Source organism: Tiliqua scincoides, chromosome 5 (assembly GCF_035046505.1).
Source record: "Tiliqua scincoides isolate rTilSci1 chromosome 5, rTilSci1.hap2, whole genome shotgun sequence".
Classification (NCBI taxonomy): domain Eukaryota; kingdom Metazoa; phylum Chordata; class Lepidosauria; order Squamata; family Scincidae; genus Tiliqua; species Tiliqua scincoides.
This window is the reverse complement of record NC_089825.1, coordinates 139,250,244-139,277,951: the sequence shown is the minus strand read 5'-3', so window position 1 is coordinate 139,277,951 and position 27,708 is coordinate 139,250,244. Positions and strand designations below refer to the sequence as shown.

Sequence of the window (27,708 nt, the reverse complement as noted above, 5' to 3'; positions counted from 1 at the left end):
GCATAGCTAGCGAGGGGCAGGGGGGCGGCCCACCCCAGATATCTCCCTTGGGGTGGGGTGACACCACAAATGAACCAACATCGCTAACATTGCGGAGGTTTTGAATAACCCCATCATGCTATATACCGTTGGATGTGGAATTTCCAGCAGAATGCAATGAAAAAAAAACCGGAGTAAGATATCTCCTTTTCATCAAACTTTGTGCCCCAAAACATGGAAAACAAAAAATGCATGGAGCCCTATGGAAAGCGAAACTGAGCCATATTGCACGTTTACTTGCAAAGAGGCAAACTTGCCTTAGTCCATTGGAATGGGCAGGCTGAGAGAAATCCACCAACACCAGAATGGTTCCTATCCAATGAAGGCAACTCCCATAAAACACCCAAGAAGGAAGTCCCTCCCTCCAAGCAGACCAATGTATTGAGCCCTATGGAAAGTGCAAGTAGGCCACACGGTCGTGTTTACTTGTGAATAAGCAAAGGTGCCTTGGCTGCTGGTCAAGTCAGGCACAGGGAAATGCAAGGATAGCAGCAATGCCCCAATTTGATAAAAGTGGAGCTCAGAAAATGCTCCAGAAGGCAGCACCCCCCTCCCAAGAATAAAACTGAAGCTTCAGCTGGTAAGGTCAATTTCTATTTGTTTTGTATTTGCAAAGCCAGGTGGGTCCTGATAGTGATATGCTTGCAACAGAAGAACACTGGGCACTGGGGAGGGCTGAAAATCTCACTGATATTTTTGTGGGGGTATTATTGCAGGCAGGCTACAGAGAAAATTCACTTGCTGAAACAGGGCTGGCTTCCCATTATTTAATTATTTGTTTTTCTTTAATTCAATTTTTTATAATTATTTATTTTATTTTGCTTGATGATGTCACTTCCAGCCATGACATGACTTCCGGTTGGCGGTGGGGGTGCATCTTGGGTGGGGAGGAGGAATAACAGGGAATGTTGGGGAGCAACTGTGCCGGGGAGTAGGGTAGATTTGGTGACACACTGGATCCCCCATTTTTATTCTCTCTCTGCCCCTTGGCTGTCCATGGACTTGTGCCAACAAGTGATTACGGTGATTAATATTTATATACTACTTTTCAACAAGGGAAGATCACAAAATCATTCTTTTTGGATCAAATGGTCCTGATCCTATGAATACTTGCCCAGGAATCTTCCTAACAGTGCAAATGTATGCATGTTTATTCAGAAGGAGAGTCCAATGAAGCTGACTCCCAGGAAAGGTTGTATATAAGATTGCAGCCTATGTGCATCTGACTCCTGTCTGGCAGGAGAGAAGCAGCTTTCTCTAGTTCGCACCTCTTTTCTCCTCTTTCTTTACACTCTGAGTAAGACTCAGTTGGCTGCTGTCAAAAGTGGTAAGCCTGGATGTGTGGGACACCAATGGGCTTGACCCATTTGCCTCAAGCTCCTTGAGAAGTAATCTCTTAGTCAACATGATCATCAGAGCTGGTGATCTGGAGGCATGAATTCTGCTCCACCTCCTTGGAAATGGAAGTCACCTCCTCATAGCCACTCTACATTCCATTAGCTTGCCAGATTCTTAAATGTACAGGACAATGTGGTTCTTTCTATCTTCCTGTGGATTTTACTATGATGAATCAGCTTCATCCTTTTCATCCCCTTTTTTCTCCTTAACCTGACAATAAACTTTTTGATTCTGATGTTCTGGAGTTTTTAGACCATTGCCCCGAAAGACTCAGGAGTCTGACTTCTTAAGAGCAGAATCTGTTTTGTCCATGCTATTCGGTGGTGGGGACTGAACTGCACCATCACTTCTGGCAGCAGTGACTGGGGGGGGGGGGATTTGTCCTTTTATCTTCAGCAAACTCTTTCATGAAATGTTTATCTACTTAAAAATCCAGTTTGAACTTGTAGTGTGCATCACTGGCATAGCTGGAGGGAGAGCAAAGCACAAATTTTGCAGGGAGCCTCACTGCGACATGCAAGCAGACCCTCTCCCATTCAGAGCCATTCTGGGTCACAAGAGCAAAACAGAGGCAACTTAGTACTTTGCAGCCCCTGTGGTGTGGATAACTGTTGAATTGGTGGAAGTGAATGTTAATTAAGGTGACCAGACATCCTGGTTTGACTGGAGCAGTTCTCAATTCTGCATGCATTCCAAAGTATTTGGATATTGTGTGTTTCTTTTTATTCATTAATTAGTTAATACATATAATTAAAATAGTCATTTAAAAAACCCATGTCATTTATATGGGATCAAGACAGAGTACGTCCAGTTCAAACCAATGGATCCAAAGCATCAGAGCCTCAAAATGTTTAATACGGTTGTTAAAGGTCTTGAGTAAACAAAAAAAGGGAAACACAAGTACAAATGCTCTAACTTGCATAAGGCATATGAAGACGTTTGCACTGCACCGCCCCACTGACTGGTATATCAGAAATAATTTCTCACCATGAGAAACGACACTGGTTGTACAGAAATTCAGAAGTTGTGCATGTCAGAACCCTAACACTCCCTGAAATCTCCTTTGCAGCATAGTGCCTAACAACTACCACCATGTCCTTGCCTTTTGGTTTGCCATGAGTGAGATCAACAGGAATCCTCGCCTCTTACGCAACAGCTCACTGAGTTACGCCTTCTGTCTAACTGTTTTCAATGCAAAAGGATCCTGCGCTGGCACGATGGAAGTTCTTTTCTCAAGACTTCAGAGTCCTCTCAATTACAACTGTGAGAAGAAAGACAAGCTAAGGGCCATCGTTGGAGGGCTCACCACTTACAACTCCAGGCAGATGCCTCAGATCTTAAATCTCTACAAGACACCTCAGGTATGTGTCTTTACCCATAAGTATTGGTGCAACAGGTGGAAGCCTCACAACACAATCCTATGCATGTCTACTCAGAAGTAAGTCTCATTGAATTCAATGGGATTTACTCACAGGACAATGTGTATAGGATTACAGCCTTGGGGGTGGAAAACCTATCTTTAGTCCGAAGCATGTTTCCCATCAAGATTTATGAGTTAAAATGGCTCTGCTCTGTTTAGCCCACAACATGTTAGATATTCAGGTATTCATCATCAGGTATTAAATAATGCAGTACCTGAATTTCTGTGTATAATGTGTATTAGAGCCCTGGTGACTTTTTTTTTTTTTTATCAAGCAGAATCTAATCTCCTTTGCTCTGTTGCTTGAGAAGCCCTTTTATTTCTTTTTATTTTGAGCCCCATTTGCACATGCATGTGGTGCTGGGTGCCTCCCAAGAGAGCATGACCCAAGCCAGTAGTGTGCCTTGAAGCAGGACTGATGGCAAGAGGTCTCAGATCCTCCAGGCCTCCTTTGGTTCAGGGTACAGGCAACTATAAAAAGATCCTGCCTTCAGCTGCAGCCCAAATTCCAGGAACCCATCTTCTTCTTTGTCTCTCACCCATAGCTTCTCTCCTCTCCCCCTCCTTCCTGGCTCCTGCTGGACTCCAGCCTCAGTTCTCCCTGGGAAACCCCTAACATGTGTTGGCCTTTCTTTGGAATCTTGAGGGGGGAAAAATACAAGTGAATTTTTAGTATGGAAACTGAAAGTAGGGAAAGAGCTCAGCACATATCACCCAATTCTCTGCTCCAAATCCCTATTCCTAAACGTTTTAAAAATATTAATTAGACTCTGACATGTGAAATTATGCAGAACTATAATTAGGACTCCAGTAGTCCTGCGCAGACTGCAGCATCAGAAGTCTCCACAATATTTGCTGGACAATGAACACAAACTGAAATCAAACTTCTATTGTGTCATACATTTTGGGGCATCGATTGACATTTGCAGATTGTGAAAGATTTTACTGTGCTCTGAAAATATCCCTGGCATTCCCTTCAGCTCAGCTACGGCTCCTTTGATCCAGCCTTAAGTGACAAAACTCAGTTCCCTTCCTTATACCGGATGATCCCAAATGAAAAGGCTCAGTACGATGGGATTGTGCAGCTGCTTCGGCATTTCGGATGGCCCTAGGTTGGCCTCATTGTCTCAGATGACAAAAGCGGAGAGACCTTTTTGTGGATCCTCAAGCCCAGGCTTCTCCAGAGCCACATTTGCATCGCATTTAGGGAAGTTGTTCCAACGCTCAAGTCTTTCTGGGGAGAAATGGAGAAACAGATTCATGACCAAATGGAACGAACACGTTCTACCATCTCCTCAGCCAAAAGCAACGTGATTCTTGTTCATGGGGGTTTACGCTCTATGGAGGGTTTGCGCAAGATTCTGTCAAAAATGAACGTGATGAAATGAAACCAATAGAGAGGGTTTGGATCATAACAGCTCACTGGGATTTCTCTTCCGTATTCCATCTGGATCTGTTCACACCACAGTCCTTCAATGGCACTTTGTCCTTTTCACTGCACAGAAATGACGTGGCAGGATATCAGGGAATCCTTGAGAAAATAAATCTTAACAATTTTAATCTTTATCACTTCAAACTCTTCTGGTCTTCTGTATTTCACTGTTCTGTACCTTCAATTGGTCTACATATACCAGGAGCAGAAGATTGGGGAGGGGAAATTGAGCAGCCTGCCCAAGTCCATCTTTGAAATGAAAATGTCTGGGCAGAGCTATGGTATCTACAATGCTGTTTATGCTGTAGCGCATGCTCTCCATGCCATGGAGTCATCAAAGTCCAAACAGAAGCTGATGGGGGATGGAGGCACATGGGATCTTCGGAATGTCCAGCGGTGGCAGGTAGGGTGGATTCTCTTGGCAATTGCAACTGTCTGGGAGAATTGATGTTGTCACCAGGTATGTTATGAATAGCACTCTCCATGTATGCTGCTCCTTTCACAGGTTGCAAAAATGGGGGGTTATTTGGAAGCGTTACTGAGACCTGCAAAACTACCACACCTTTTTGGGGGCAGCATACAAATTCTTCTTGATTCACTGCTGATCTGACCAGTGACTGGTTCCTGTTGGCAACCACATTCTGACCTCTAATCTACCTATGTTGTGAAATGTCTTCAGGCCCCAGTACAGTCAAAGTTAAAAAAAGGGGGAGGGGGCTGTAGGTGCTGGTCAATAGGAAAAGAAACAGTTCCACTGTCGGGATTGGACTAGTTGACCAATTAGGCCCCTTCCAACTCTATGATTCTATAAAATGGCTGCTGTCGGCGCAAGGAGTGCCCTGTCGGCAGACATTTTGGGAGTGCTGCCACAAGAGGGAGCAGTGCTCCCCCTCTGTTGACAAACCTGCCAGCAGCAGGGGCAGGGAGGAAGCGAAATGGGGCATGGAAGGGGAGGAATGAGATGCGAGGAGGCTCCAGGATGGGGAGAAAGGATAGGACTGGGTCCAAAGTGCTTTATTCAAGGGGCAGGTGGGGCTTGTTCACCTTAGGTTTTGTGCTGGCACCATTTATTACTGTTTTATGAAGACTGCATGTTGAGCTGTAACTTGGAGAGTTTTGGGGGAGTGGACCTGTGGGTTTCATCAAGAGTATCCTGCATTTCCCCCTTAGTTCAATCACTAAATATATTCAACATTCAACAGAGAAAACGAAGGGCCCAATCCTATCCAACTTTCCAGCTCTGGTGTAGCCACAATGCAGCCCCGTGGTAAGGGAACAAATGTTCCCAAACCTTGAGAAGACCCCAGCGATTATCCCTCCACCACAGGATGCAGCACACACCCCACTGACACAACAGCACCAGCCCTGGAAAATGGGATAGGATTCGACCCTAAAACAGCACAGGAAATATGGTAAATATTAGAGCCCATCAGATATGAAGAGCCTGGGAGATTAGAAACAGCTTCACCTGCAACCAGAAAGCATATTTGAAGATGTGAGAGGCATATAGGAAAGAACATTGTTCAAATGGGGCTCCTCTCCCTGCATCCCTGTCACCCTGTTCACCTTGGACTGAAGGAGTGCCCAGCGGGTGCCATCCCTTGATGAGTGCAGCGAATAAGGGATGAATCCTATCCAATTTTCCAGTGTCGGTGCTGCTGTGCCTATGGGATATGCACTGCTTCCTGTGTAAGAAAGAGGCTTTAAGTGTTAGCTAGTAAGATATTTTCTAGAAAAAGTCAAACGTCAAAGAAATTGCATTCAAGCTTGTTCTTGATCATTGACCCAAGTTCTTTTCTTTCTTCCTCTCCTCCAAGACAGCTTCACTCCTTTCTGAAAAACATTCATTTCAACAATAGTGCTGGGGATGAAATATTTTTTGATGAAAATATGGATTTTGCCACTCCGTTTGATATCATGAACACAATCACTTATCCCAATAAGTCCTTTCATAGAATCTGTGTGGGAAAGATGGATCCCTGGGCTTCTGAAGGAAAAGAGTTCACTATCAACCAAAGTGCCATAGTGTGGAATCACAAGTTTAAGCAGGTGGGAAACACTAGCATGCTTCTAAAGTATACAATCCCCAGTTCAAAAAGAACAGAGAAAGGCTCTTGCCTTTTCTCCCTTCCCGTTCCCTTCTCTGATTTCAACTTTTCAGGGATGACTCAATGCGAAGAGGTTGAACAGTTGCCCTCATGCTAAGAGCAGTTGCATCAGGCCAATGCAGACTCCAGCAAGTCTCTGGATGGCCAGAGGCTCATTGGACACTGGGGGCTCCCTGGGAGCCAAATTGGGAGTCCCCAAGGGTCACAAGTGGCCCCTGGGCTGGGGTTTGGGCACCCCTGGTCTAGAGGGACCATGTATCTAGCACAACGATTTTCAACCCTTTTCACCTTATGGCACACTGACAATGCAGTGAAGTTGTCAAGGCATACTATCAGTTTTTTGAGAGTTGACAAGGCACCTCATGTGACTGATGGGGGGCTCACATCCCCAATGACCCTACAAATAAGTGACCCTCTCCCAAATTCCTGCGGCATACCTATGGACCATTCATGACACACTAATGTGCCATGCCACACTGGTTGAAAAATCACTGGTCTAGCAGATGGTATAAGTTCCTATGGTTGGTGAGGCTGAACTGCAAATGGAAAACAGAGCAGAGAGTAAAAGATAAAACAAAAGGTAAAATGTAGAAAGACAAATCAAAAGGCTAGTAAATCACAGAGAACATTGCTGTGAACACTGATTGCTCCATAGATATTCACTATGGATTAGTAATTAGTGTGTTCTTGTGTAAAATGGATGGGAACCTCACTTTGTGGAGCTGAGGAAAGGCAGCTAGCGTGCCCGTATGGGCACGCTAGCGCTGATTGCCAGGGTAAACCCCCCTATCAGCCGGCAGCAGGGCTTTGCTGCCAGCTGATTGGCTGGCTGGCCTTGGGGGGCGGGACAACTGAGCCTGATCTAGCGCGCAGGCGCTAGACCCGGCTCAGTTCCGTTCCTGGAAGCGACCGGGCAGGTCGCTTTTCCAGGAGTGGAGAGAGGCTGCCCCACGACGGGGCTTGAGGTGCAGGGATCCGTGCTTGCAAGCTCCCGTCACCTCGGCAGTGGGTGGCCTCTGTGGTTTCGCTCCGGGGCGCAGCGACGAGCGGCCCCGTGAGCGACACCGAGGGACAGTCCCGCCAAGCGCTCTGCAGCAAACGCCGGGGGGGGTGACCCGCTGCGCGCTCTGCGGGTGGTACTCGAGGGGGGAGGCCCGCTGCGCGCTCTGTCCGAGCGGCAGCGGTAGGGAGCAGCCCGCGGCGCGCTCTGCAGTCAGCACCGGGGGGGTGACCTGCTGTGTGCTCTGCGGGGTGTGCTCGAAGGGGCGGCCCGCTGCGCGCGCTGCCCGGGTGGCGGTGGTGGTCCGTGGGGTGGCAGGCACCAGAGGCAGGCATCTGCCCCGCGTTCCTCCTCCGCGGCCTGGATCGCTTAGGGAGGATTTTGGCGGACATTGGGGGGGTGCCTCATGGCTGGGCGCCATTTTGGGCCCTGCCTCGTGGCGCTCCGCCATTTTGAAAATTTAAATACAGCCTGTCAGCCATTTTGCGGGTCCCAACTGCCAAAAGGGTCTCTTATTTCCAGAGTTGGGGGACTTCCAGTCATAGTGGTCTGCGGACACAACGCGAAAGGACAAGATTCCGTACTGCTGAGGCGTATCGTATCCAGTTAAAACTTAGAACACAGGGGGCGGTGGGCCCCACTCGGGATATTCCTTCACTTGGGGGGTGGACATGGGGAAGAACGCCCAGAAGTCGGGTGGCAAGGCCACCAAAAAGGCAGCTCCAGCTTGGCCTATCCACTCCCCTCCCTCATCATCGGATGAGGAAGATCAAATGGCTGAGTTGCGTGCCTTAATGGCTCGCTATGACGCGCGCAAAAAGGAGAAGGCCCTTCGCAAAGCAGGGCGGGGTGATGGGGGCTCCAGCTCAAGGGCGGACCCCGTGCCTCGCAGATCAGGTAGGATGAATAAAGGGGCCTCTCTCCCTCCCCGACAGGCTCATGTTCTGGAAGATAAGCACGTTACTGTCGAGGAGGGCGAGGAGCAGGACAGCAACACCCTAGAAGCGCAGGAGGAGGTGGTCTGTCCTGTTAAAAGGCCCCGGCAACAGACTTATAGTGGCTGGGGTGGGCAAGGTGAGCCGTGGGCGGGCTTTGCCCAGGATACTGAGTCTGTGTGGGAGGACAAGGAGGGCATTCCTTGGGCATCTAGCCGGCCTGCACCAGATCAGCCCTGGTCTCCGTGGGGGCCTCCTTCCTTTTGGCAGGGGCCCAATTACCCACAGTACCCCTGGGCCCTCGGTTGGACATATCCATGTCACAAATCTGGGCCCAGGGCCAGCAGGGCACCCCTGCAGTGTGGTCATTATCCTGCTATGGCCGACACAGAGTTGGGCCAGCAGGATGAGGACTGGGGGGATGATTCCTTTGGATTGGTGATAAAGAGGGAGAAGCCTACGGTTTCGTATGGCATCATCGCCATCCCTCTGGGCTCTCACCTCGCCATGTCTGTCAAGGAGAAGATATGGCGGGGTGACTTTGTGGACATGTTCAGTCTCCTTCACATCGAGCCTGAGCCTACCCCCAAAGTGGGAGACCCTGTGCGTGACGAGGAAACCGTCAGGCAGAGGAAAATAGACAAGAACTGGACCAATTGGCTGAATGGGTTCATTGTCTATGCTGGGGTCACTGTCCAGTTGCACCCCAAAAAGGCGGGGAAGCTATTCAAATATCTGGACATTATCCATCGCACTTTGCGCGATCATGCTAGTGCGGCTTGGATGGCTTATGACCGTCAATTCCGCATCAGAGCCGCGCAGGACCCATCTTTGGACTGGACTGTACCCCAGTGGGAACTCTGGGTGCAGTTAGTCCTGCCGGCTAGGGCAGCGTTGGGGGATAGGGCGGATAGCGGGCATTTGATTGCTCGTTCCAGACCCGAGCAGCCTTCGGCACCTGAGGGTGCGCAGTGGGTTCAATCCCCCCGCGCATGCTTTCAATTTAATGCCACGGGAAAATGCAAAAGGCCAGGATGTTCCTTTTCCCATGGCTGCCCCATGTGTGGGGCTGGACATCCCATGGCAAAATGTCCACAAATCAGTGGTCCCAGGCAAGTTTTTTGCCCCTTCCGTGGAAAAAGCCTGGTGGTGGACCCTCAGCTGGTGCTGGCAAGGGGCCCAACACCAATTAAGATTCCCTCCTTGGTTTACTGGCTGCAATTTTATTTGGATCGTTCAGCAGCCAGATTGTTGTTTGAGGGTTTTCAGTTTGGTTTCAAGATCCAAGCCCCGCCTCCAGTTAGCCCCACGTTCGCACACAACCTCCGGTCAGTGACTGGCATGGAGGAGGTGGTGCGAGAAAAAATAGCCAAGGAGGTACAAGCGGGTAGAGTAGTTGGACCGTTTGCTGTTCCTCCGTTGAGGAACTTGCAGGTTTCCCCCCTGGGTGTGGTGCCTATGAAAGCCCAGGGCCAATTTAGACTGATTCACCACCTGTCCTTTCCAGAGGGTTCCTCAGTAAACGACAGGATACTGTCCCATCTGTGTTCAGTCAGATATACTTCTTTGGATGAGGCGGTCGCCCGCCTCAAGAAGTGTGGCCCTGGGGCCTTGATGGCCAAGGCGGATATTCAGTCCGCCTTTAGATTGCTTCCTGTGCACCCCCAGGATTTCTGTCAGTTGGGTTTCCAGTTTGAGGGTGGTTATTATGTCGATAGAGCGTTGCCTATGGGGTGTTCTATTTCCTGTTCGGTTTTTGAGGCGTTCAGCACATTTTTGGAATGGACTGTGCGTTTCAGAACTGGGTTGCAATCCACTGCCCACTACTTGGATGATTTCCTGTTTATGGGACCATCTGGGTCAGGCGTCTGTGCTCGGCTCCTGGGTGACTTTACATCGCTGTGTGAGCAGCTGGGGGTCCCCTGGCACACGAGAAGACAGAGGGCCCCCTTAGCAAGCTCACCTTTTTAGGTATCGAGTGGGACTCGGTTACTCAGACCAGCCGCCTGCCAAGGGACAAATTAGATAATCTTATCGCAATGCTGACTAGCGCCCTAGGGTCTAGCAAGTTGACATTGAGGGAATTACAAAGTCTGGTGGGGCATCTTAACTTTGCATATAAGGTCATTGCCCCCGGCAGGGCCTTTGTGCGCCAGTTATGTGATGCCATGGCGGGGCTACGGCGCCCGACTCACAGACTGTGTGTGACACTTGGTATGAGGGAGGACCTGGAGCTGTGGCTGGAGTTTTTGAAAGATTTCAACGGGATCTCCTTTTGGAGATCTGTAAAGTTGATTGAAGCCGAGCTCCAGGTTCATTCTGATGCTGCAGGAGATTTGGGATTTGGTGTGTTTTTTCAAGGACGCTGGTGTGCTGCCCCCTGGCTACGGGTGTGGGCCCAGGAGGGGATCACCAGGGACTTGACATTTTTGGAGCTCTTCCCGATTGTCGTGGCTGTACACTTGTGGGCTGGGGAGTTTGCCAACTCTTCAGTTCGCTTTTGGTGTGATAATCTGGCCGTGGTCCACATAGTAAACATGCAGACTTCCAAATCCCCTCGGGTTATGAATCTGGTTAGAGTCTTTGTCAAACAGTGTCTTGCTATCAACACTGTTTTCTCAGCCAGACATGTGCCTGGGATTGAGAATAGCATAGCCGACGCTCTCTCTCGTTTTCAGGAGGAGCGCTTTCGGATGCTAGCCCCCGAGGCAAGGCTGGATCCGGATCCCATGCCCCCATGGCTCTGGGGACTTGGTATGATGAGGCCCAGGAAGCCATCTGGGCATCGCTGGCTCCATCCACCCGCGCCAGTTATTTGAGTAAGTCCCTTGAATTTGGTGCTTTTTGTAGGTCGGCTGGGGCTCTAGAGCAGGGACCATTTTCGACCTACACTCTTATGCAGTTCATTTTGGGTCTGCATAATAGGGGGTTATCCAGAAAATCTATGTCAGTTTATTTGGCGGCCATCTCCTTCCAGTCCCATGCTTGGGGTATTCAGGATCCTACCAAGGATTTTAGGGTGCGTAAGATGGTGGCTGGTTTTGACCAGCAATTCCCCACAGGCGCAGCCAAGCGCCTGCCCATTACGCCCACCATTTTACAGGGGTTACACATACAGTTTATTGCCATGTGTTCCCCAGCCTATGTGTCGCTGTTGTTTAGGGCGGTGACTCTGGTACTGTTTTATGGGGCGTTCCGCCCTGGTGAGGTTTTGGTACAGTCATGGTTTGCCCCAACTGAGAGAGTCCTTCAGTGGGGGGGACTGTGTGTTAAGGCCTGGGAATTTATCCCTCCATTTGCAAGTGTCCAAAACGGACCAGTTAGGGCGTGGGCAGCTTGGTGGAGCGGCTATCCATCATCCCAGCATTGCTTTTGAGGAGCCTGCTCTTTACCGTGGCGATGGGGTTCACCTTTCTCCCATGGGTTATGGGCGCTTTCTTTCAGAGTTGCAACAAGGCTTGGCCCTCTTTTTGGGTGTAGGGAAGGCCAAGCACGAGGCTGACCTTCCCTTGTGGCGGTAGAAGTGCGGGGTGGGTAGACAGAAGACCTTCTCCGACGTCCAATCTAAGCCAGCAAGGGCAGGGGTGAGCCAGAACCGCTCTTTGGATGCTTGTCCGGCTCGAGGAGGCAGGCTGGCTAGCCCCTGGTCTGAACTTTGGGGCCTTGCAGGGGTGACCTGAAGGCAGAGTAGTTTGGCTGGCTTACCCTCTTTGGGCGACAGTGAAAGGCGGGCTTAATAACAATTGAGCTACGCCTGGAGTTGGGTGGACGCCCCATGAGACTGGGGGACGTAGACGGCTAGGCCGTTTCCCCCATTTAGAACCCTGCACTTAGTTTGGGTATTGTTTCCTATTTTGCCTTGTTGCGCTTGTTGTAAGTTAATAAAGTGGCCCATTTAATCCCATACCTGTTGTCGGCTGTATTTATTGGGGAATGCATGGTAAAAGAAACAGATGATCTCCACTCTCAACCCCATCCCTTCTACTTATTGACAGATGCTTCCACAGTCCACATGTGTGGAGAGTTGCCTTCCTGGACACAGCAGGATTGTTTGTCAGGGTGCTCAGGTGTGTTGCTATGACTGCGCTCAGTGCTCTGAAGACAGCATCTCGGTCCAGACAGGTAAGCAAAAGAATACAAAGTGACATCAACTCCTGCTGCCTCCATGCCCCTGATCCTCTCCCTTCTCACCCGATTTTGCCAGTAGCCACCCCTCCCCACCCCCACTCCCCCCGCTCCTATCCATCACCTCCCCCCACTGCTACCTTACTTGGTTCTGCAGGGTCTGTTTGGCTGAGCTGCAGCACTGCTGCCTCTTGAAGCAGTGCTCACAAAATGGCCACCAACTGAGTGCTGCGTACTCTGCTGGCAGCCACCTTACGACAGAGGATGTGTCTTCTGTTGTCATAAGTAGCTCCATGCGACAGCCCAATCCGGGTGATGAAAGGTTTGCCATAATCCATAGAGAGAGTATGACACTACTTACATACCAGTATTACATACCAATGCTTTCCAGCACTGACATAAGTGCAATGTAGCTCTGAGGTAAGGGAACAAACATTCCCTTCCTTTGAGGAGGCCTCTGTGAGTGACACCCAACTGCAGGATGCAGCACACGTTCCATTGGCACCACTATGCCAGTGCTGGAAAGCACTGACATAAGGGGTTAGGACTGCACACTCAATAAAACCACAAACTGTGTGCTCGTTCTCCTGTACTATATTTGTATGAATTTGCTTGTTATTTCCAGATGCAGAAGAATACCACAAGTGCCCAGAAGATCACCACCCAAACAGGAAGCAGGATCAGTGCATCCCTAAAAGAATAACTTACTTGTCGAGTCAAGAGCCCTTGGGAATTACATTGATTTCCTTGGCTCTCTTCTTTTCTGCAGTCACTGGAATAGTGATGTGGGTCTTCATTCAACACCACGATACTCCCATAGTCAAGGCCAACAACTGGAGCATCGCCTGTGCCCTCCTCTGTTCTCTGCTGCTTTGCTTCCTCTGCTCCTTTCTGTTCATTGGCCAGCCTGGGAGGGTGACCTGCCTTCTCCGCCAAAGTGTGTTTGGCATCATCTTCTCCATTGCTGTTTCCTGTGTTTTGGCCAAAACCCTCACTGTGGTGGTGGCCTTCATGGCCTCCAAGCCAGGAAACAGGATGAGGAAATGGGTAGGGAAAAGGCTGGCAGTGTCGGTCATCATACTCTCTTCTCTGACTCAGAGTGGCATCTGTGCAGTGTGGCTGACCACGTCTCCCCCCTTCCCAGAATCAGACATGCGTTCTCAGCCCACTCAGATCATAGTGCAATGCAACAAAGGTGCACCCACCATGTTCTACACTGTGCTTGGCTACATGGGCTTTCTGGCCATCATCAGCTTTGCCGTGGCTTTCTTTGCCAGAAAACTGCCAGATACTTTCAATGAAGCCAAGCTGATCACCTTCAGCATGCTGGTGTTTTGCAGTGTCTGGGTATCATTTATCCCGGCCTACTTGAGCACCAAGGGGAAATACATGGTGGCCATGGAGATCTTCTCCATCTTGGCCTCCAGTGCTGGATTGCTGGGTTGCATCTTCATCCCTAAAGTCTACATTATTGTACTGAGGCCTGAGTTGAACCCCAAAGAACAGCTAGTAAGGAAAAGGTAATTTTGTTCCTTACCTAAATTCTTCCTTTCCTCTTATCACTGTTGCACTTTCCATATTGTGTATTATCTTGTTTAAGGCTATAGGCAAAATCTGGTCCACCTTTATGCTTGTGAAGCACCTCATAGTCAAAAGATAATCAATGGTGATGTTGAATGAAGCCATCTCTCTATAAACATGACTCTATTAAATAAAGCAAATGAAACCTTTTCCTTCTGTTTGAAGGGAAGTTAAATTGAGGGCTGAGTTGAAGTTGCCACTCAAAAGTTGCACTTTGCCACTCAAAAGCCACCTTCTGCTTTTGTTTCAGCATAGGAAAGGCAGGATACAAATGTTTAAAATAAATAATTCACAGGCAGCAAAAAGATTTGTAGTGCCTCATTGTTCCATGGAAGTTCCTCTGGAGAGAAAATTGGTGGGCTCACAGACTCATGGAAAAAAGCAGTCAGGCAACCCAATTCCATAGAGAGCCCACGGCAGCAGATCTCACACTCTAGTGCTGTTATGTCCTCTTAACCATGTCACAAAAGCTGTGGCGATGTTGTGAACTTCCAGATGTGGCAAGCACATCTGGGGGGGCTGGGAGCAGCAGGCCATGGCAGCACCCTGATGCACACCAGCAGGACAAAAAACACAGGTCATATCCCACGGCACTCATTTTTCCATTGGGGAGGCTCTTTGCAGTGGCACTCCTCCCTCCCAGCAATTGTCAGGACCCCCTGCATGTGCCACTCCTGCACACTACCTCGTCGAGCAAGAGGAATGGCATACATCAGGGGTGCTCAAACATTCAACTTTAGGGATGCTGGACCTAACAAGTGTATAGAAGAGAGAATTTCAGCAGGTGTAGCTTGTCATCTGTGGGATGACAAGTTGCACCTGCTGCAATTCTCTCTTCTATACACTTGTTAAAGGTCCAGCATCCCTAAAGTTGAAAGTTTGAGCTCCCCTGGCATACATGGTACTGCCCCTAGAGGACCCTGCCTCTCATCCATCAGGCCCTTCTTACAGATGTGTCCTGCATCCAGGCGTGCCAGCTGGATAGGGGACTGTGCCAGCTCTTCAGCCCCAGGATCCAGTCCCAACCCGGAAGAGCATCCCCTTCCTCCAGAAATTCCTAATGACCCTCCACTACCTGGGGACTGAAAGCTTCCAGGGGTCATCACATGTCAACATAGGAACTGCTTAATTATCTACCAGTTGATGTGTTCCTCAATGCCACGTTCCTGCACCTGTCCGTCTATGACACCTTCCTCACTGCTGCGGCATAGCTGCATCACCTCCGTAAGAATACTATGGTGTTATGTTGTTTCTCAAATTCATCTCCATTGTTGATGTGACACATGTGGGTATATCCACTCCACCTGATGTGCCCAGGATGAACTACAACAGACATCAGCAGCACACCCTGAATGTCTAGGCAACCTGTGATGCCTGGGGACTCTTCACCACCATCACTGCCAAGTTCCTTGGCAGCATCCATGGTGCCCAGGTTTTCAACACCTCTGCCATCAAGGCCACCTTGGCATCATGGCCAGAGAGGAATGGCTGGCTCCTAGGTAGGTGTTGGGACTTGGGGTTGGAGGGCCATGCAGTCACATGGTGATAGCCAGCTGCCTCCATCTTAACCATGGCTACCCCCATGGCCTTAGTCCATGATGCCTTATGTGATGGAGCCCCCAAGGCCTATGGCCAGGTTCAACATGGCATACCATCCATGACTGTGATGTGTGTTTGGGATGCTGAAGATGTTCTTCTGGTGCCTGCAACTATCCAGGGGGCTTCTGATGAGGACCAAGGTCGCCAAGGTGTTTGTGCCATGTTCCACAGTATGGCCTGCAGAAGAACACAGCAGCCCTGGCTGATGGGGAAGGGGGCTCACGGCTGTCGTATACTTGCCGTACACTCCCAGGGTTTCGGGTGCTCAGAGTTCTTAGTTCTTGAACCCTAGAGCCTCAAGGACCCCTGTTCGGTAGAACTGCCACCACCCTGTATGTGCCAATGTCTCTTTCCAGGGACACTGAGACCCTCTAGGCTTAATTCTATCCCTTGCAGGCACTGAGTACTTTCTTTAATTTAAAGCCTCAGATCTCAAGTTACTAGTCCTCGATGAGTATTTGGTAGCTTGCTGAACGGCTAGGCAGGATTCTGAACTTTTGTCCCCAACAGACAATGAACAACTTAGTAAAAGGATTTTTACTTTATGAAGTACATAAGGTTACATAAAGTTACAAAAGGCAGCAAATACTAGAGGCATGAAACTTCTAGGAAATATCTCAGCATTAAAATAATAAAGCTAACTGGCTGTCTCTATTATTCCCTAACTCTCACCTGGGTCAGCTTCTGTTGTAGATCTTCAGCCCCAGTTACCTACGAGGCCACATGGCCCTGGCGGGGCAGGATGAGCACCCACCACCTTTCCCACCAAGAGAAAAAGACCAAAGAATAAGAGACAAGACACCCCTTTGGGCTTTGTTCTTATACTTCTCATGCTACAGGATGAGGTGACTCTGTACTTTTTTGAACTGACCAATCAGAACTCTTGGGGACAGAATCTTCTCGAAGTGGGGCTGGATGCTAGCCCTCTTAGTTCTCCCCCTCCCCACTGGGGATTCATGGGCACCTCTCGGTCTGCTGAGGTGTACATTTTCACCTTTCATTGAGTTGTAAATTCCTTGCAGCTAGGATACAAGCCTATAGCCAGGGAGACAGACCAGGGACAGACTGCACTTGCTCCCGGTGTGGAAGGGACTGTCACTCCCGAATCGGCCTTTTCAGCCACACTAGACACTGTTCCAGAACCACCTTTCAGAGCGCGATACCAGAGTCTTTCGAGACTGAAGTTTGGCAACATGGAGGATGCAAGCCACTTCTATGTTACTGGGTTACTTTGGTTCAGGCTTTGCAATGCAACTAGGCCTAAACTGCACATATTCATGACAAGGGCCATGGACATCCCACCCACCGATACAAAGCCAGCCCAGCAGTTCCTGGGGCACTGCCATCCAGGAGCCCATCACAGCCCAGTACATTAGCTAGTGAAGGGGAGTGCAAAGTGGGCCAGGGACTACACCACCCCAGGCACAAACCCTCCCTCCTAGGGCCCATAGAGAGCCCTATGAGAGGAAGGCACCCATCTACCCAAGAAAGGCCCCAGAAAGACCCAAAAAGTGGGGCAGGGATCGGATTTGGCACTGCCGTACTCCGTGACAAACCCATGGAATGCCCTCATGCTGCTGGGATTGCACTAGCATCTTGTCTGTGTTTGATACGCGGTGGTGCAGCATTTTGGCTGGCACTAGGTCTACGTCTGTCAGCAGAAACTGTCTTCTGCCAGCAGAGTGCTGGCAGGGCTCCTTTATACCAGCTTGTCTCACACATAGGATCGGGTTGTTAGCATTTTCTGTGCTAGGCAAAAAGCTAAATGCAAAATATTAAAAGAAATAAGTACGATCTCAATACTGTATTTCACTTATCCTGTTATCTGGGGTGACTTTTTGGTTGGCTGGCTAAGAGTGGTGGACTTCCCCAGCCCCACGCTCAGGGTCAAGGTCTGTGATGGCTCCCCCGCAAGATGCTGCCACCGCCCTGTGCTCGAATCCACACACACCCCACTCATGGGATCGCTACAGAGCCTCGCACAACTCCAGAACAAACCAAGGAGGGCATCTGAGGTTTCCCCGCATGTTCGACCACGTCTGGAGTCTCAGTAAGGCTTCTGCGTGGTCCTAGAGGCATGCAGAGCTTTGCATCTGGCCATTAGCCCTTTTCAGTGAATGGTAGGTCCACTGCTGCTGGCTAAAAGCCACAGATGGAAAGCCAAGCTGGTCACCTGTGGTCACTTCTTCCTCCTATTTCCACTGTTCTCATGCTAGTCTAAATCAATTCAGAAACTTCTACTCAATACCCATCATGCAGTGCATCTGGCCCCTGGCTGTATAGCCAACAGACATAACTTCTTGAGTTTTGAAGAGAACTGAGCAAGTTGGAAATGGCAATTCTCAACCCTGTAATTCAGATAATTATACTTATCTAGCTCCAAAAGTCCCATGGCTAACCAGAGACCACAAGCAGAATTCAAAACAGAAACAGATGAATCCATCCCTGGAGCTGATGAGGCACTCCATCTATGAAGGCTGGTTCCAAAGCAACCTGTCAGCTACCAGCTTCTTCAAGGTAAATTGGAGGCAGGCAAGAAAGGATCAACTGAATGTTTGAGAGTCCAGGTGGGGAATTGGGTGCAGCAGTGTCTTGGTTTTAGGAGCCTCTTTCAAGACTGATTCTTGTGGCAATTGCGCAGTTGGTGTGTGTCGCACAACAAACTTCGACCGGTTTAGCTGTGGACAAGAACTGCGGGCAGATGGCATTGCTGCTGCTCCTTTTGCTGCCTCATGTTTTTTGCAAGCACCAGGACTACCAATGTGGCTGGAGGCCAAGGTCTCCAACTCCTATTGAGGTTTCTCCAGATGAAATACTGATTGCTGAATTTGTCTCTCTTTTCCTTAACTTTTGGGATGAGTTCCACTTTAGTACACGCCCACTTTTCTCACAAAGTGGCTTGTAAGTAGTTCTTCAGTGTGTGAAAATGGACATTCTCAATATTTCTGTGACTAGAAGGGGGAAAGTCGTCATTATCTTTGATCTCGTTATAATGGGGCCATTTAATGTCGATGAATCCAACTGCATTCCCCATTATAAACACTCCATTAATTGTAATATGAAAAAATATTGTCTGAACTGTATCAACCAATGCTCAGAGAATATACTGACAGCACAATCCTATGCATGTCTGCTTAGAAGTAAATTCCATTGTGCTCAACTGGGCTTACTCCTAGGAAAGTGTGTATAGGATTGCAGCCTTATTGTGCAGCATACACTGGTCAAATTTCAGAGGAATCAGATGCGGAGCGTTTGAGGTGCAGAAGTTTAAAAATGTGCATTGACTTTCAATATCATGCAGTGATGGCTAGATATGTAGTTTCTAGAAATGCTGAAGCCAGGGGTTCTCTGCTCTCGTTTCTGCTCTGTTTCAGACTTTGCTTCTTCCCTCCTTCTCTTCCCTCCTCCTGGCCTCCACTCCTTCCCAGTCTAGAGTCTTCTGCATTAGGGCTCCCGTTTCTCCAGTGCCATCCTTTGCAGAACTCGGGACCTTGGTGGCCACTCCTTGGTAATAGCCCTCTTCCCCTCACAAAGCTCCCCCAGTCTCTAGGGCAGGGGTGTCAAACATAAGGCCCAGGGGCCAGATGTGGCCCCAGGAAGCTTTTTATCTGGACCTCAGTCTCTCAGCTTCTGAGGTGTTACTGCTGAAAAGGCGGTCCAAATGAAAATTGGGCTCTCCCAAATCTTGAGATATGATCAAGATTTGCGTACTTTCTCTTCTGTCATTTGCAGTTAATGAGTTTTTATATGAGAACAGGGTCTGATTTCTGACCATTAGTTGATTAATGATGTCACTATCTGCTTAATGACATCACTGCCGGCCCTCAGCTAGAGCCCTGAATGCTAACTTCGGCCCTCTGTATGAAACGAGTTTGACACCCCTGCTCTCGGGTGCCTGCCCTCCTCTCTACATCAGGCCACGCTCATTGCCTTGTAGTGTTCATCTGTTTCTCCTTCCTGCTACCACTGCCCCACCTTCTCTTCCTCTGCGCTTCTCATCACTCCAGTTTAGTAGCGACTTCTCATCCCCCTCCTTCTTTTCCTTTGCTTCCCCAATGGTGCCTGTCCCATTCTTGCCTCTTAGCCTCCACCTCATCCTTCTTTCCTTTCCAATGATGTACCAAAGTTCTAAAGCAGGAGTGGCTGACCTGTGCCACATGTGCCGCTAGTGGCACATGGACACTTTCCAAGTGGCACTCACAAAGTCGCCATGCATTTCTGAAAAACATGTAAATCATAACAAAGAAAGCATTGCAGCAGTTGATAGTTTGCTTGCTTCCTTGGCAACTCCTTACACAGCATGCCCCCAAGTTTCTAACACCGTAATGGGTCCATTCAGGGCAGCCACGCCCACTCCTCTTGGTTTGCTCTAGTTGGAAAATGGGAGAAGGGGAGGAAAAGAATGACAGACAGGACAGAAAACCAATAGGGCGGATGCCAGTGAGTTGCATTCCGCCAACTGGTGGGTTACTTTCTTACCTGAGAAGGCTGGTATTGGTAGAGCACTGAAAAGGCAAGGGGTGGCTGTAGAAGGCGGCAGGGACGGAATGGGGTGGTGCCAACGAGAAGGTGGTGGTGCCAACCAGAGATGACCAACAAGATCAGCAAAGCCCAGTTTGGCAAAGATCACATTTTCAGAAAAACCATCTGCAAAGAGATCCTGGCTAAGATCATCTTTGAGGATGAGAAAATGGGCAGGCAGAGGGAGGCTTCGCTGTGCAGAAGGGCAATGAACATACATTACATGCACCTTGGAACAAGTCCTGCTGGGCTGGACTCAGGGTTGATGCAGGCCACCTTTCTGGTCTCAATCAGATGACTTTAGAAAGCACCAGACAGCACTCCCAGCCTTCTTGCTTTGTACCTTCTGGCATTGGGAGATATACTGCCCTTAAATTTGGAGGCTCTAACAGCTCTACTTATCTGTCATGGTAATCGCTAAAAGTGACATTAAAGTGGATTTGCTCAATGAAGATTCTCTACATAAAATATGGCATGGGGTATGTTGCGGGTTGGCCATCCCTGTTCTAAAGGATCAAAATACAAAAGACCTACTTTGAGATATTAAGTATTACAAACCTCAGTGCCTAGTAGCTATACCTTAGTTCAGAGATACTATGCTTGTCTACACGTACAAGGTCTAATATTCAACGAGCATACTTCTTTATAGCTTAGTGCCTCAGAACTTCCACCATGTCTCTGTTTTTTGGTTTGCCATAAGTGAGATCAACACAAATTCCAACCTTTTACCCAACAACTCACTGAATTACACAATCTGCCTAAATGCTTACAATGCAAAAGGATCCTGTGCTGGCACCATGGAAGTTCTTTTCTCAGCATTTCAGAATCCCCTCAATTACAATTGTGGAACAAAAGTCAAGCTAAGGGCTATCATTGGAGGACTCACCACTTATAACGCCAGGCAGATGCCCCACATTGTCAATCTCTATAGGATACCACAGGTATGTGCCTTCATCTCTGTGTATATTTTCAAGCAATGGAAAAGTTAGGGAAGGCAAACACGCTGTATTTCTATATATGTCTCACCCAGATTGATGGGCCAAAGGACTCTGTTTTGCTCTTTTGCTTAGCATTGGTCATTCATGTTCCAATCAGGTTCTAATTACACTTTGCATGAGAATATGTGCATACAGGATATTAGAGTTAGGTTGCTTTCTAGTTAGAAAACCAGAAGCTAAGCCCTTCTGCTACCAGCAATGTGTCAACTGGTAGTGTTCATAACATGTGCAGGCCTTCATTTTGTACACTGAGGGGAAGGGGAAAATTGGAGAAATTGGTAGTAAAGAAGCAATGGGCAGGGAAAGAAAGTACAACCTGCCCATTTTCTATGCCAAATCCTGAACCCTTTAAAAATTTTAATTGGACTCTGACATGTGGCATTGTGCATAAGGTATAATTAGTACTCCAGTAATCCTGCTCAGACTGCAGCATCAGAAGTCTCCACAATATTTGCTGGGCAATGAAACAGAAATTGAAATCAAACTTCTATTGTGTCACACATTTGGGGCATCGATTGACATTTGCAGAATGGTTCTTAGCTCTGAAAATATCCCTGGCATTCCCTTTAGCTCAGCTACGGCTCCTTTGATCCGGCATTAAGTGACAAAACTCAGTTCCCCTCCTTATACCGGATGATCCCAAAAGAAAAGGCTCAGTACGATGGGATTGTGCAGCTGCTTTGGCATTTTGGATGGACCTGGGTTGGCCTCATTGTCTCAGATGACGACAGCGGAGAGACCTTCTGGCGGAACCTCAAGCCCAGGCTCCTCCAGAGCCACATTTGCATCGCTTTTAGGGAAGTTGTTCCAACACTCAAGTCCTTCTGGGGAGAAATGGAAAAGCAGATTCATGACCAACTGGAACGAACACGTTCTACCATCTCCTCAGCCAAAAGCAACGTGATTCTCGTTCATGGGGGGTTTCGTTCCATGGAGGGTTTACGCAAGATTCTGTCAAAAAGTGAATGTGATGAAATGAAACCAATAGAGAGGGTTTGGATCGTAACAGCTCACTGGGATTTCTCTTCTGTATTCCATCTGGATCTATTCACACCACAATCTTTCAATGGCACTTTGTCCTTTGCACTCCACACAAATGAAATGGCAGGATATGCAGATTTTCTTGAGACATTATATTTTAAAGAACTTCATCAATTTGTGTTCCAGCTTTTCTGGTCCGATATGTTTTACTGTTCATTGCCTTTAGTTGCTCAATATAAACCAGCAGGACAACGCTGCACGGGGAGGGAAAAGTTGAGCAGCCTCCCCAAGTCCATATTTGATACAGGAATGCCTGGTCATAGTTATGGCATCTACAATTCTGTTTATGCTCTGGTACATGCACTCCATGCCATAGATTCATCGAGGTCAAAACAGAAATTGATGGGAGATGGAGGTTCATGGGACTTCAGGGATGTTCAGCCGTGGCAGGTAGAGTGGATTCTCCTATTAATTCAGTTTAATAAGAAACGTCATACAGGTCCAGCCTTGTAATTCATGGACTTTTTATACACAGATTTGACTCAACACAAATGGCCACTGCAGATGAGAAAGAATGTGCTGATCCCTGGAGAAGGGGAAAAACGCATCCCTTTAAATTCAGTTTAAATAACTGACCAGTCCTTTAACAATAGCCTCCTTAATAAGAGAGAGAGAGAGAGGGCAGCTGGCCGACAATCCACCAATCCTTCTCTCTCCAGGGACCCCTCCCTTCCCCCTGAGCATGTGAAAGAAAGGTAATCACTTTGCATTGGTGAAGGGAGGGACTGAGTGAAGCACCTTTGTAAGCCCTTGCAGGATGACTGATTAATGGATTGTCTTCTTAATGATTCTTATCTTACATCACAAAGGTCAGCAAGGTTGTTTTTAAATCGCCAGAGCAAAGAAACTTGGTTTTTTGCATTGATTTGCTATAGTGCATTTTTTACCTTCTATGTGAGTGCTTGGAACAGAACCCACACAAATAATGAGGCTCAACCTGTAATTGGCAAGAGTACCTTGCCCTACTGCAGATATTACCGGCACCCTCTCTCTTTCCTGCTGGTTTCACATATAGCAAAAATGGAAGTGTTTTCTCAGTCATTTAACTAGGACTGGCAAAATCATCTTAGGTTTTGTGCACTCCCCTTTTGGGCGCAGTCCTAACCAACTTTCCAGGACCGAGATCAGGGCGATGCAGCTCCGAGGTAAGGGAACAAGCATTCCCTTACCTTGAGGACGCCTCCATGACTGCCCCCAACTGCAGCATATGCCCCACTGGCACAACCATGTCAGTGCTGGAAAGTTGGTTGGGATTTCGGCCTTAATTAGTCTACTCTAATGAGTCATTTCTAAGAAGACTACAGGGTGGGCCATAATTTGGACAAATTTGGTTGGAGTTTGGGAGTGTGCTTATGAATGTCATCCAGGACGTGGTGCATTTCCCCCACAGTTCAATCACTGATTCTTATGGGCATTCTTATGCATGTCTACATTTACAGGAATGTTAGACTGAGTTCAGATGGGGTTACTTCCAGGTAAATGTGCCTCAAATGGCATCTAATAACTATAAGCATTCCATCACTTTACAGTACGTTTGTGATGGCTGCTGCCAGGGCCGCTCACTTAAGACTAGTGCTGTGGCCCTGGGGATAGGGCCATTAACTTATGTGTGAATGTAACAAATCCAATAGTTTCAGGGAAGTTGCACTAGGTTTTGACCACTGAAAGCAGCTCATTCACATTTCTCTCACTTCCAAACTAGCTTCACTCCTTTCTGAAAAATGTTCACTTCAACAACAGTGTCGGGGAAGAAATATTCTTTGATGAAAACATGGATTTGGCAGCTCCATATGACATCATGAACACAGTCACATATCCCAATAAGTCCTTTCATAGAATCCGTGTTGGACGGATGGACCCCTGGGCTCCTGCAGGAAAAGAGTTCACCATCAACAGAAGTGCCATAGTGTGGAATCACAAGTACAACCAAGTGAGGATTTCTATTATCTTCCTGAATTGTAGAATCCACAGCAGAAAAAGATCAGAGGAAGGTTGTGCTCTGACCCAGAACACTTCATTCTCGGTGCTGTTGTTGTCTCAGCCCTGTTGCACCATGGTATTTTGAGTGTCACAGAGACTTTTTCAATCCCTCTTAGAACCTCCGTGGGTAAATAGGTTGAACTCAACATGACAGAACACAGGAAGAAATGGCTGGTTTCAGGTTCTCAATGTGATGCTTCTCTACTTGTTGATAGATGCTTCCACAGTCCACATGTGTTGACAGTTGTCCTCCTGGACACAGCAGGATTGTTCTTCAGGGTGCCCAGGTGTGTTGCTATGACTGCGCTCAGTGCTCTGAAGATAGCATCTCGGTCCAGACAGGTAAGTAAAAGAGTACAAAGTGACATCAACTCCTGCTGCCTCCACGCCCCTGTTCCTCCCCCTCTTCACCCAGTTTTGCCACTAACCACCTCTCCCCACCCACCCTCCTATCCATCCCCTGCCCCCACTGCTACCTTAGTAGGTTCTGCAGGGTCTGTTTGGCTGAGCTGCAGCACTGCTGCCTCATGACGCAGCACTCATAAAAATGGCCACCAATGGAGTGCAGCCTGCTCTGTTGGCCGCCATTTTCCAAAAGTGGATGTGCCTTCCACCATTGTAAGTGGCTTCATGTGACAGCCCAATCCTGGCGATGAAAGGCCCGCTATAATCCATAGAGCAGAATATGACAATATTTAAATAACGGTATGTGGAACTATAACTAAATAAAATCACAAACTGTGTGCAAGTTCTCCTGTACTATATTTGCATGAATTTGCTTGTTATTTCCAGATGCAGAAGATTGCCACAAGTGCCCAGAAGATCACCACCCAAACAGGAAGCAGGATCAGTGCATCCCTAAAACAAAAACTTACTTGTCATGTCAAGAGCCCTTGGGAATTATACTGATTTCCTTGGCTCTCTTCTTTTCTGCAGTCACTGGAATAGTGATGTGGGTCTTCATTCAACACCACGATACTCCCATAGTCAAGGCCAACAACTGGAGCATCACCTGTGCCCTCCTCTGCTCTCTGCTGCTTTGCTTCCTCTGCTCCTTTCTGTTCATTGGCCAGCCTGGGAGGGTGACATGCCTTCTCCGCCAAACCGTGTTTGGCATCATCTTCTCCATTGCTGTTTCCTGTGTGTTGGCCAAAACCCTCACCGTGGTGGTGGCCTTCATGGCCACCAAGCCTGGAAACAGGATGAGGAAATGGGTAGGGAAGAGGCTGGCAGTGTCAGTCATCATACTCTCTTCTCTGACTCAGAGTGCCATCTGTGCAGTGTGGCTGACCACGTCTCCCCCCTTCCCAGAATCAGACATGCATTCTCAATCCACTCAGATCATATTGCAATGCAACGAAGGTTCACCCACCATGTTCTACACTGTGCTTGGCTACATGGGCTTTCTGGCCATCATCAGCTTTGCCGTGGCTTTCTTTGCCAGAAAACTGCCAGATACTTTCAATGAAGCCAAGCTGATCACCTTCAGCATGCTGGTGTTTTGCAGTGTCTGGGTATCATTTATCCCGGCCTACTTGAGCACCAAGGGGAAATATATGGTGGCCGTGGAGATCTTCTCCATCTTGGCCTCCAGTGCTGGATTGCTGGGTTGCATCTTCATCCCTAAAATCTACATTATTGTTCTGAAGCCTGAACTGAATACCAGGGAACAGCTAGTAAGGAAAAAGGATTTTGCTACCTGACTGAACTTCTCTTTCTTCTTATTTGTCTCGTTATTTTCCCCCTCACATTTATGGTTTGTCTTTTAAAAAAATTGTTAAGTCCAACTACTTTGATGTTTGTAAAACACTTTGGAACATGCATGCATTTAATACATTAGAAAAGTTTCCTCATATGTCATTTTTTTTGCCCAATTATTGTTCCAGCAGAGCCCTGCTTTTAACTTGATGAAAAAGAATGTGTATACACACACAAGCAAACACAGAGATAGATAGATAGATAGATAGATAGATAGATAGATAGAGAGAGAGAGAGAGAGAGAGAGAGAGAGAGAGAGAGAGAGAGAGGTTGATTACCCCTTATCTGGAATTCCAAAATCCAGAATGTTCCAAAATCTGAGTCTTTCGCATGCTGACAGGACCTTGGTGGGAATAGCACAAAACGTGCAAAGGGAGTAGCTGGCCCCAGAGCATACATCTCTTCAAAGCCCACGAGATCTCCGCCATGTCGCCCAAGTCGAGCTGGGTGCCAAATTCCAAGGCCGCTGCCCTCTTCCTCGCCCAAAACACAGTGGAGTGTCCAATAAGAACATAAGAATGATGCGGACACAGGTGGGGAACACTGTGCAGTGACCTGAAAATACAGAAAGGAGTGTAAGTAACCTGAATCTGTAACCTAAGACCTGTAACAGTACGCCTTAAGTGTCCATCACACTGGGCAAAAGAACTAGGAACTATCACACCAGTCCCTGACCAGGCCGCAGCCATGGCCCCCACATGGGACGCCCATCACACCGGGCACCCAAACACTCACTCAGTGGTACCTATGACACCAGGTTCTGTTCATCCGCAGGCCAGGCCAGCACATAGCCTATTGGCCTAGTACTTACTTAGGTAGAACTTAGAAGCGACCAACCTCCACTGGCCGATGCATTAATATCCACTGGTGAAAGACTAATACTGCTGCAACAGATGCTGCCCCAATTCTGAATGAATGCAGCCCACCCATGTAGGGTGCTGAATACCAACCAGCCACTGCAAGGCAAACACTGGGCAATGAAGGCCTGCTTCACTTGCAAATGTAGCCCATACAGTGTGCTGAATGCTTGCCAGCCACTGCCAGGTAACCAGGGGCCAATGAAGTCCTCTTTCACTCACAAAAACCTATTCCTACAAAGAGTGCTAAATGCCCACCAGCTACTTCCTGGAAACCATTGGCAACTAAAGAACATCACTTGTAAGTGTAGCCCCATATAGGGGAATGAAACTCTCTGGTTACTGCCAGGCAAACACGGACCAATGAAGACCTATTTTACTTGCAAATTCTGCTGCATCTAGGGTCCTGAATGCCCACCAGCCACTGCCTGCCAAACATTGGCCAATAAATACCATTTTCACTTGCAAACATAGCCCCATATAGGGTGCTGAATGCTTGCCGTCTACTGCCGGGCAACTATATGCTAGTAAATGCCTACTTCACTTACAAATGTAGTCCCATATAGGGTGCTGAATACTTGCTGGCTATTGCCAGGCAACTATGGGCCAGTAAAGCCTACTTCACTTGCAAACATAGTCCCAAATAGGGTGCTGAATACTTGCTGGCTATTGCCAGGCAACTATGGGCCAGTAAAGCCTACTTCACTTGCAAACATAGTCCCAAATAGGGTGCTGAAAGCTTGCTGACAACTGCCTTGCAACCATGGACCAATAAAGGCCTTCTTCATTTACAAATGTTGACCCACATAGAGTGCTGAATGCCCAGCTGCTACTGCCGGAGAAACATGGGCAAATAAATGCACCTGCAGATATAGCCCCAGAGAGGGTTCTGAACGCTCGCTGGCTGCTGCCAGGC

General features: G+C 48.2%; 1 protein-coding gene across 1 annotated transcript; it reads left to right on the top strand.

Moving 5' to 3' along the window:
* The first annotated feature begins 8,068 nt into the window (after positions 1-8,068).
* On the top strand, positions 8,069-25,880 carry LOC136653880 (vomeronasal type-2 receptor 26-like). The gene is made up of 7 exons (XM_066630755.1): positions 8,069-8,471; positions 11,011-11,151; positions 18,015-18,154; positions 21,727-22,149; positions 23,900-24,127; positions 24,474-24,519; positions 24,970-25,880. Exons 1-7 carry the CDS (start codon positions 8,069-8,071, stop codon positions 25,878-25,880), a joined length of 2,292 nt encoding a protein of 763 aa, XP_066486852.1.
* Positions 25,881-27,708: the final 1,828 nt, after the last annotated feature.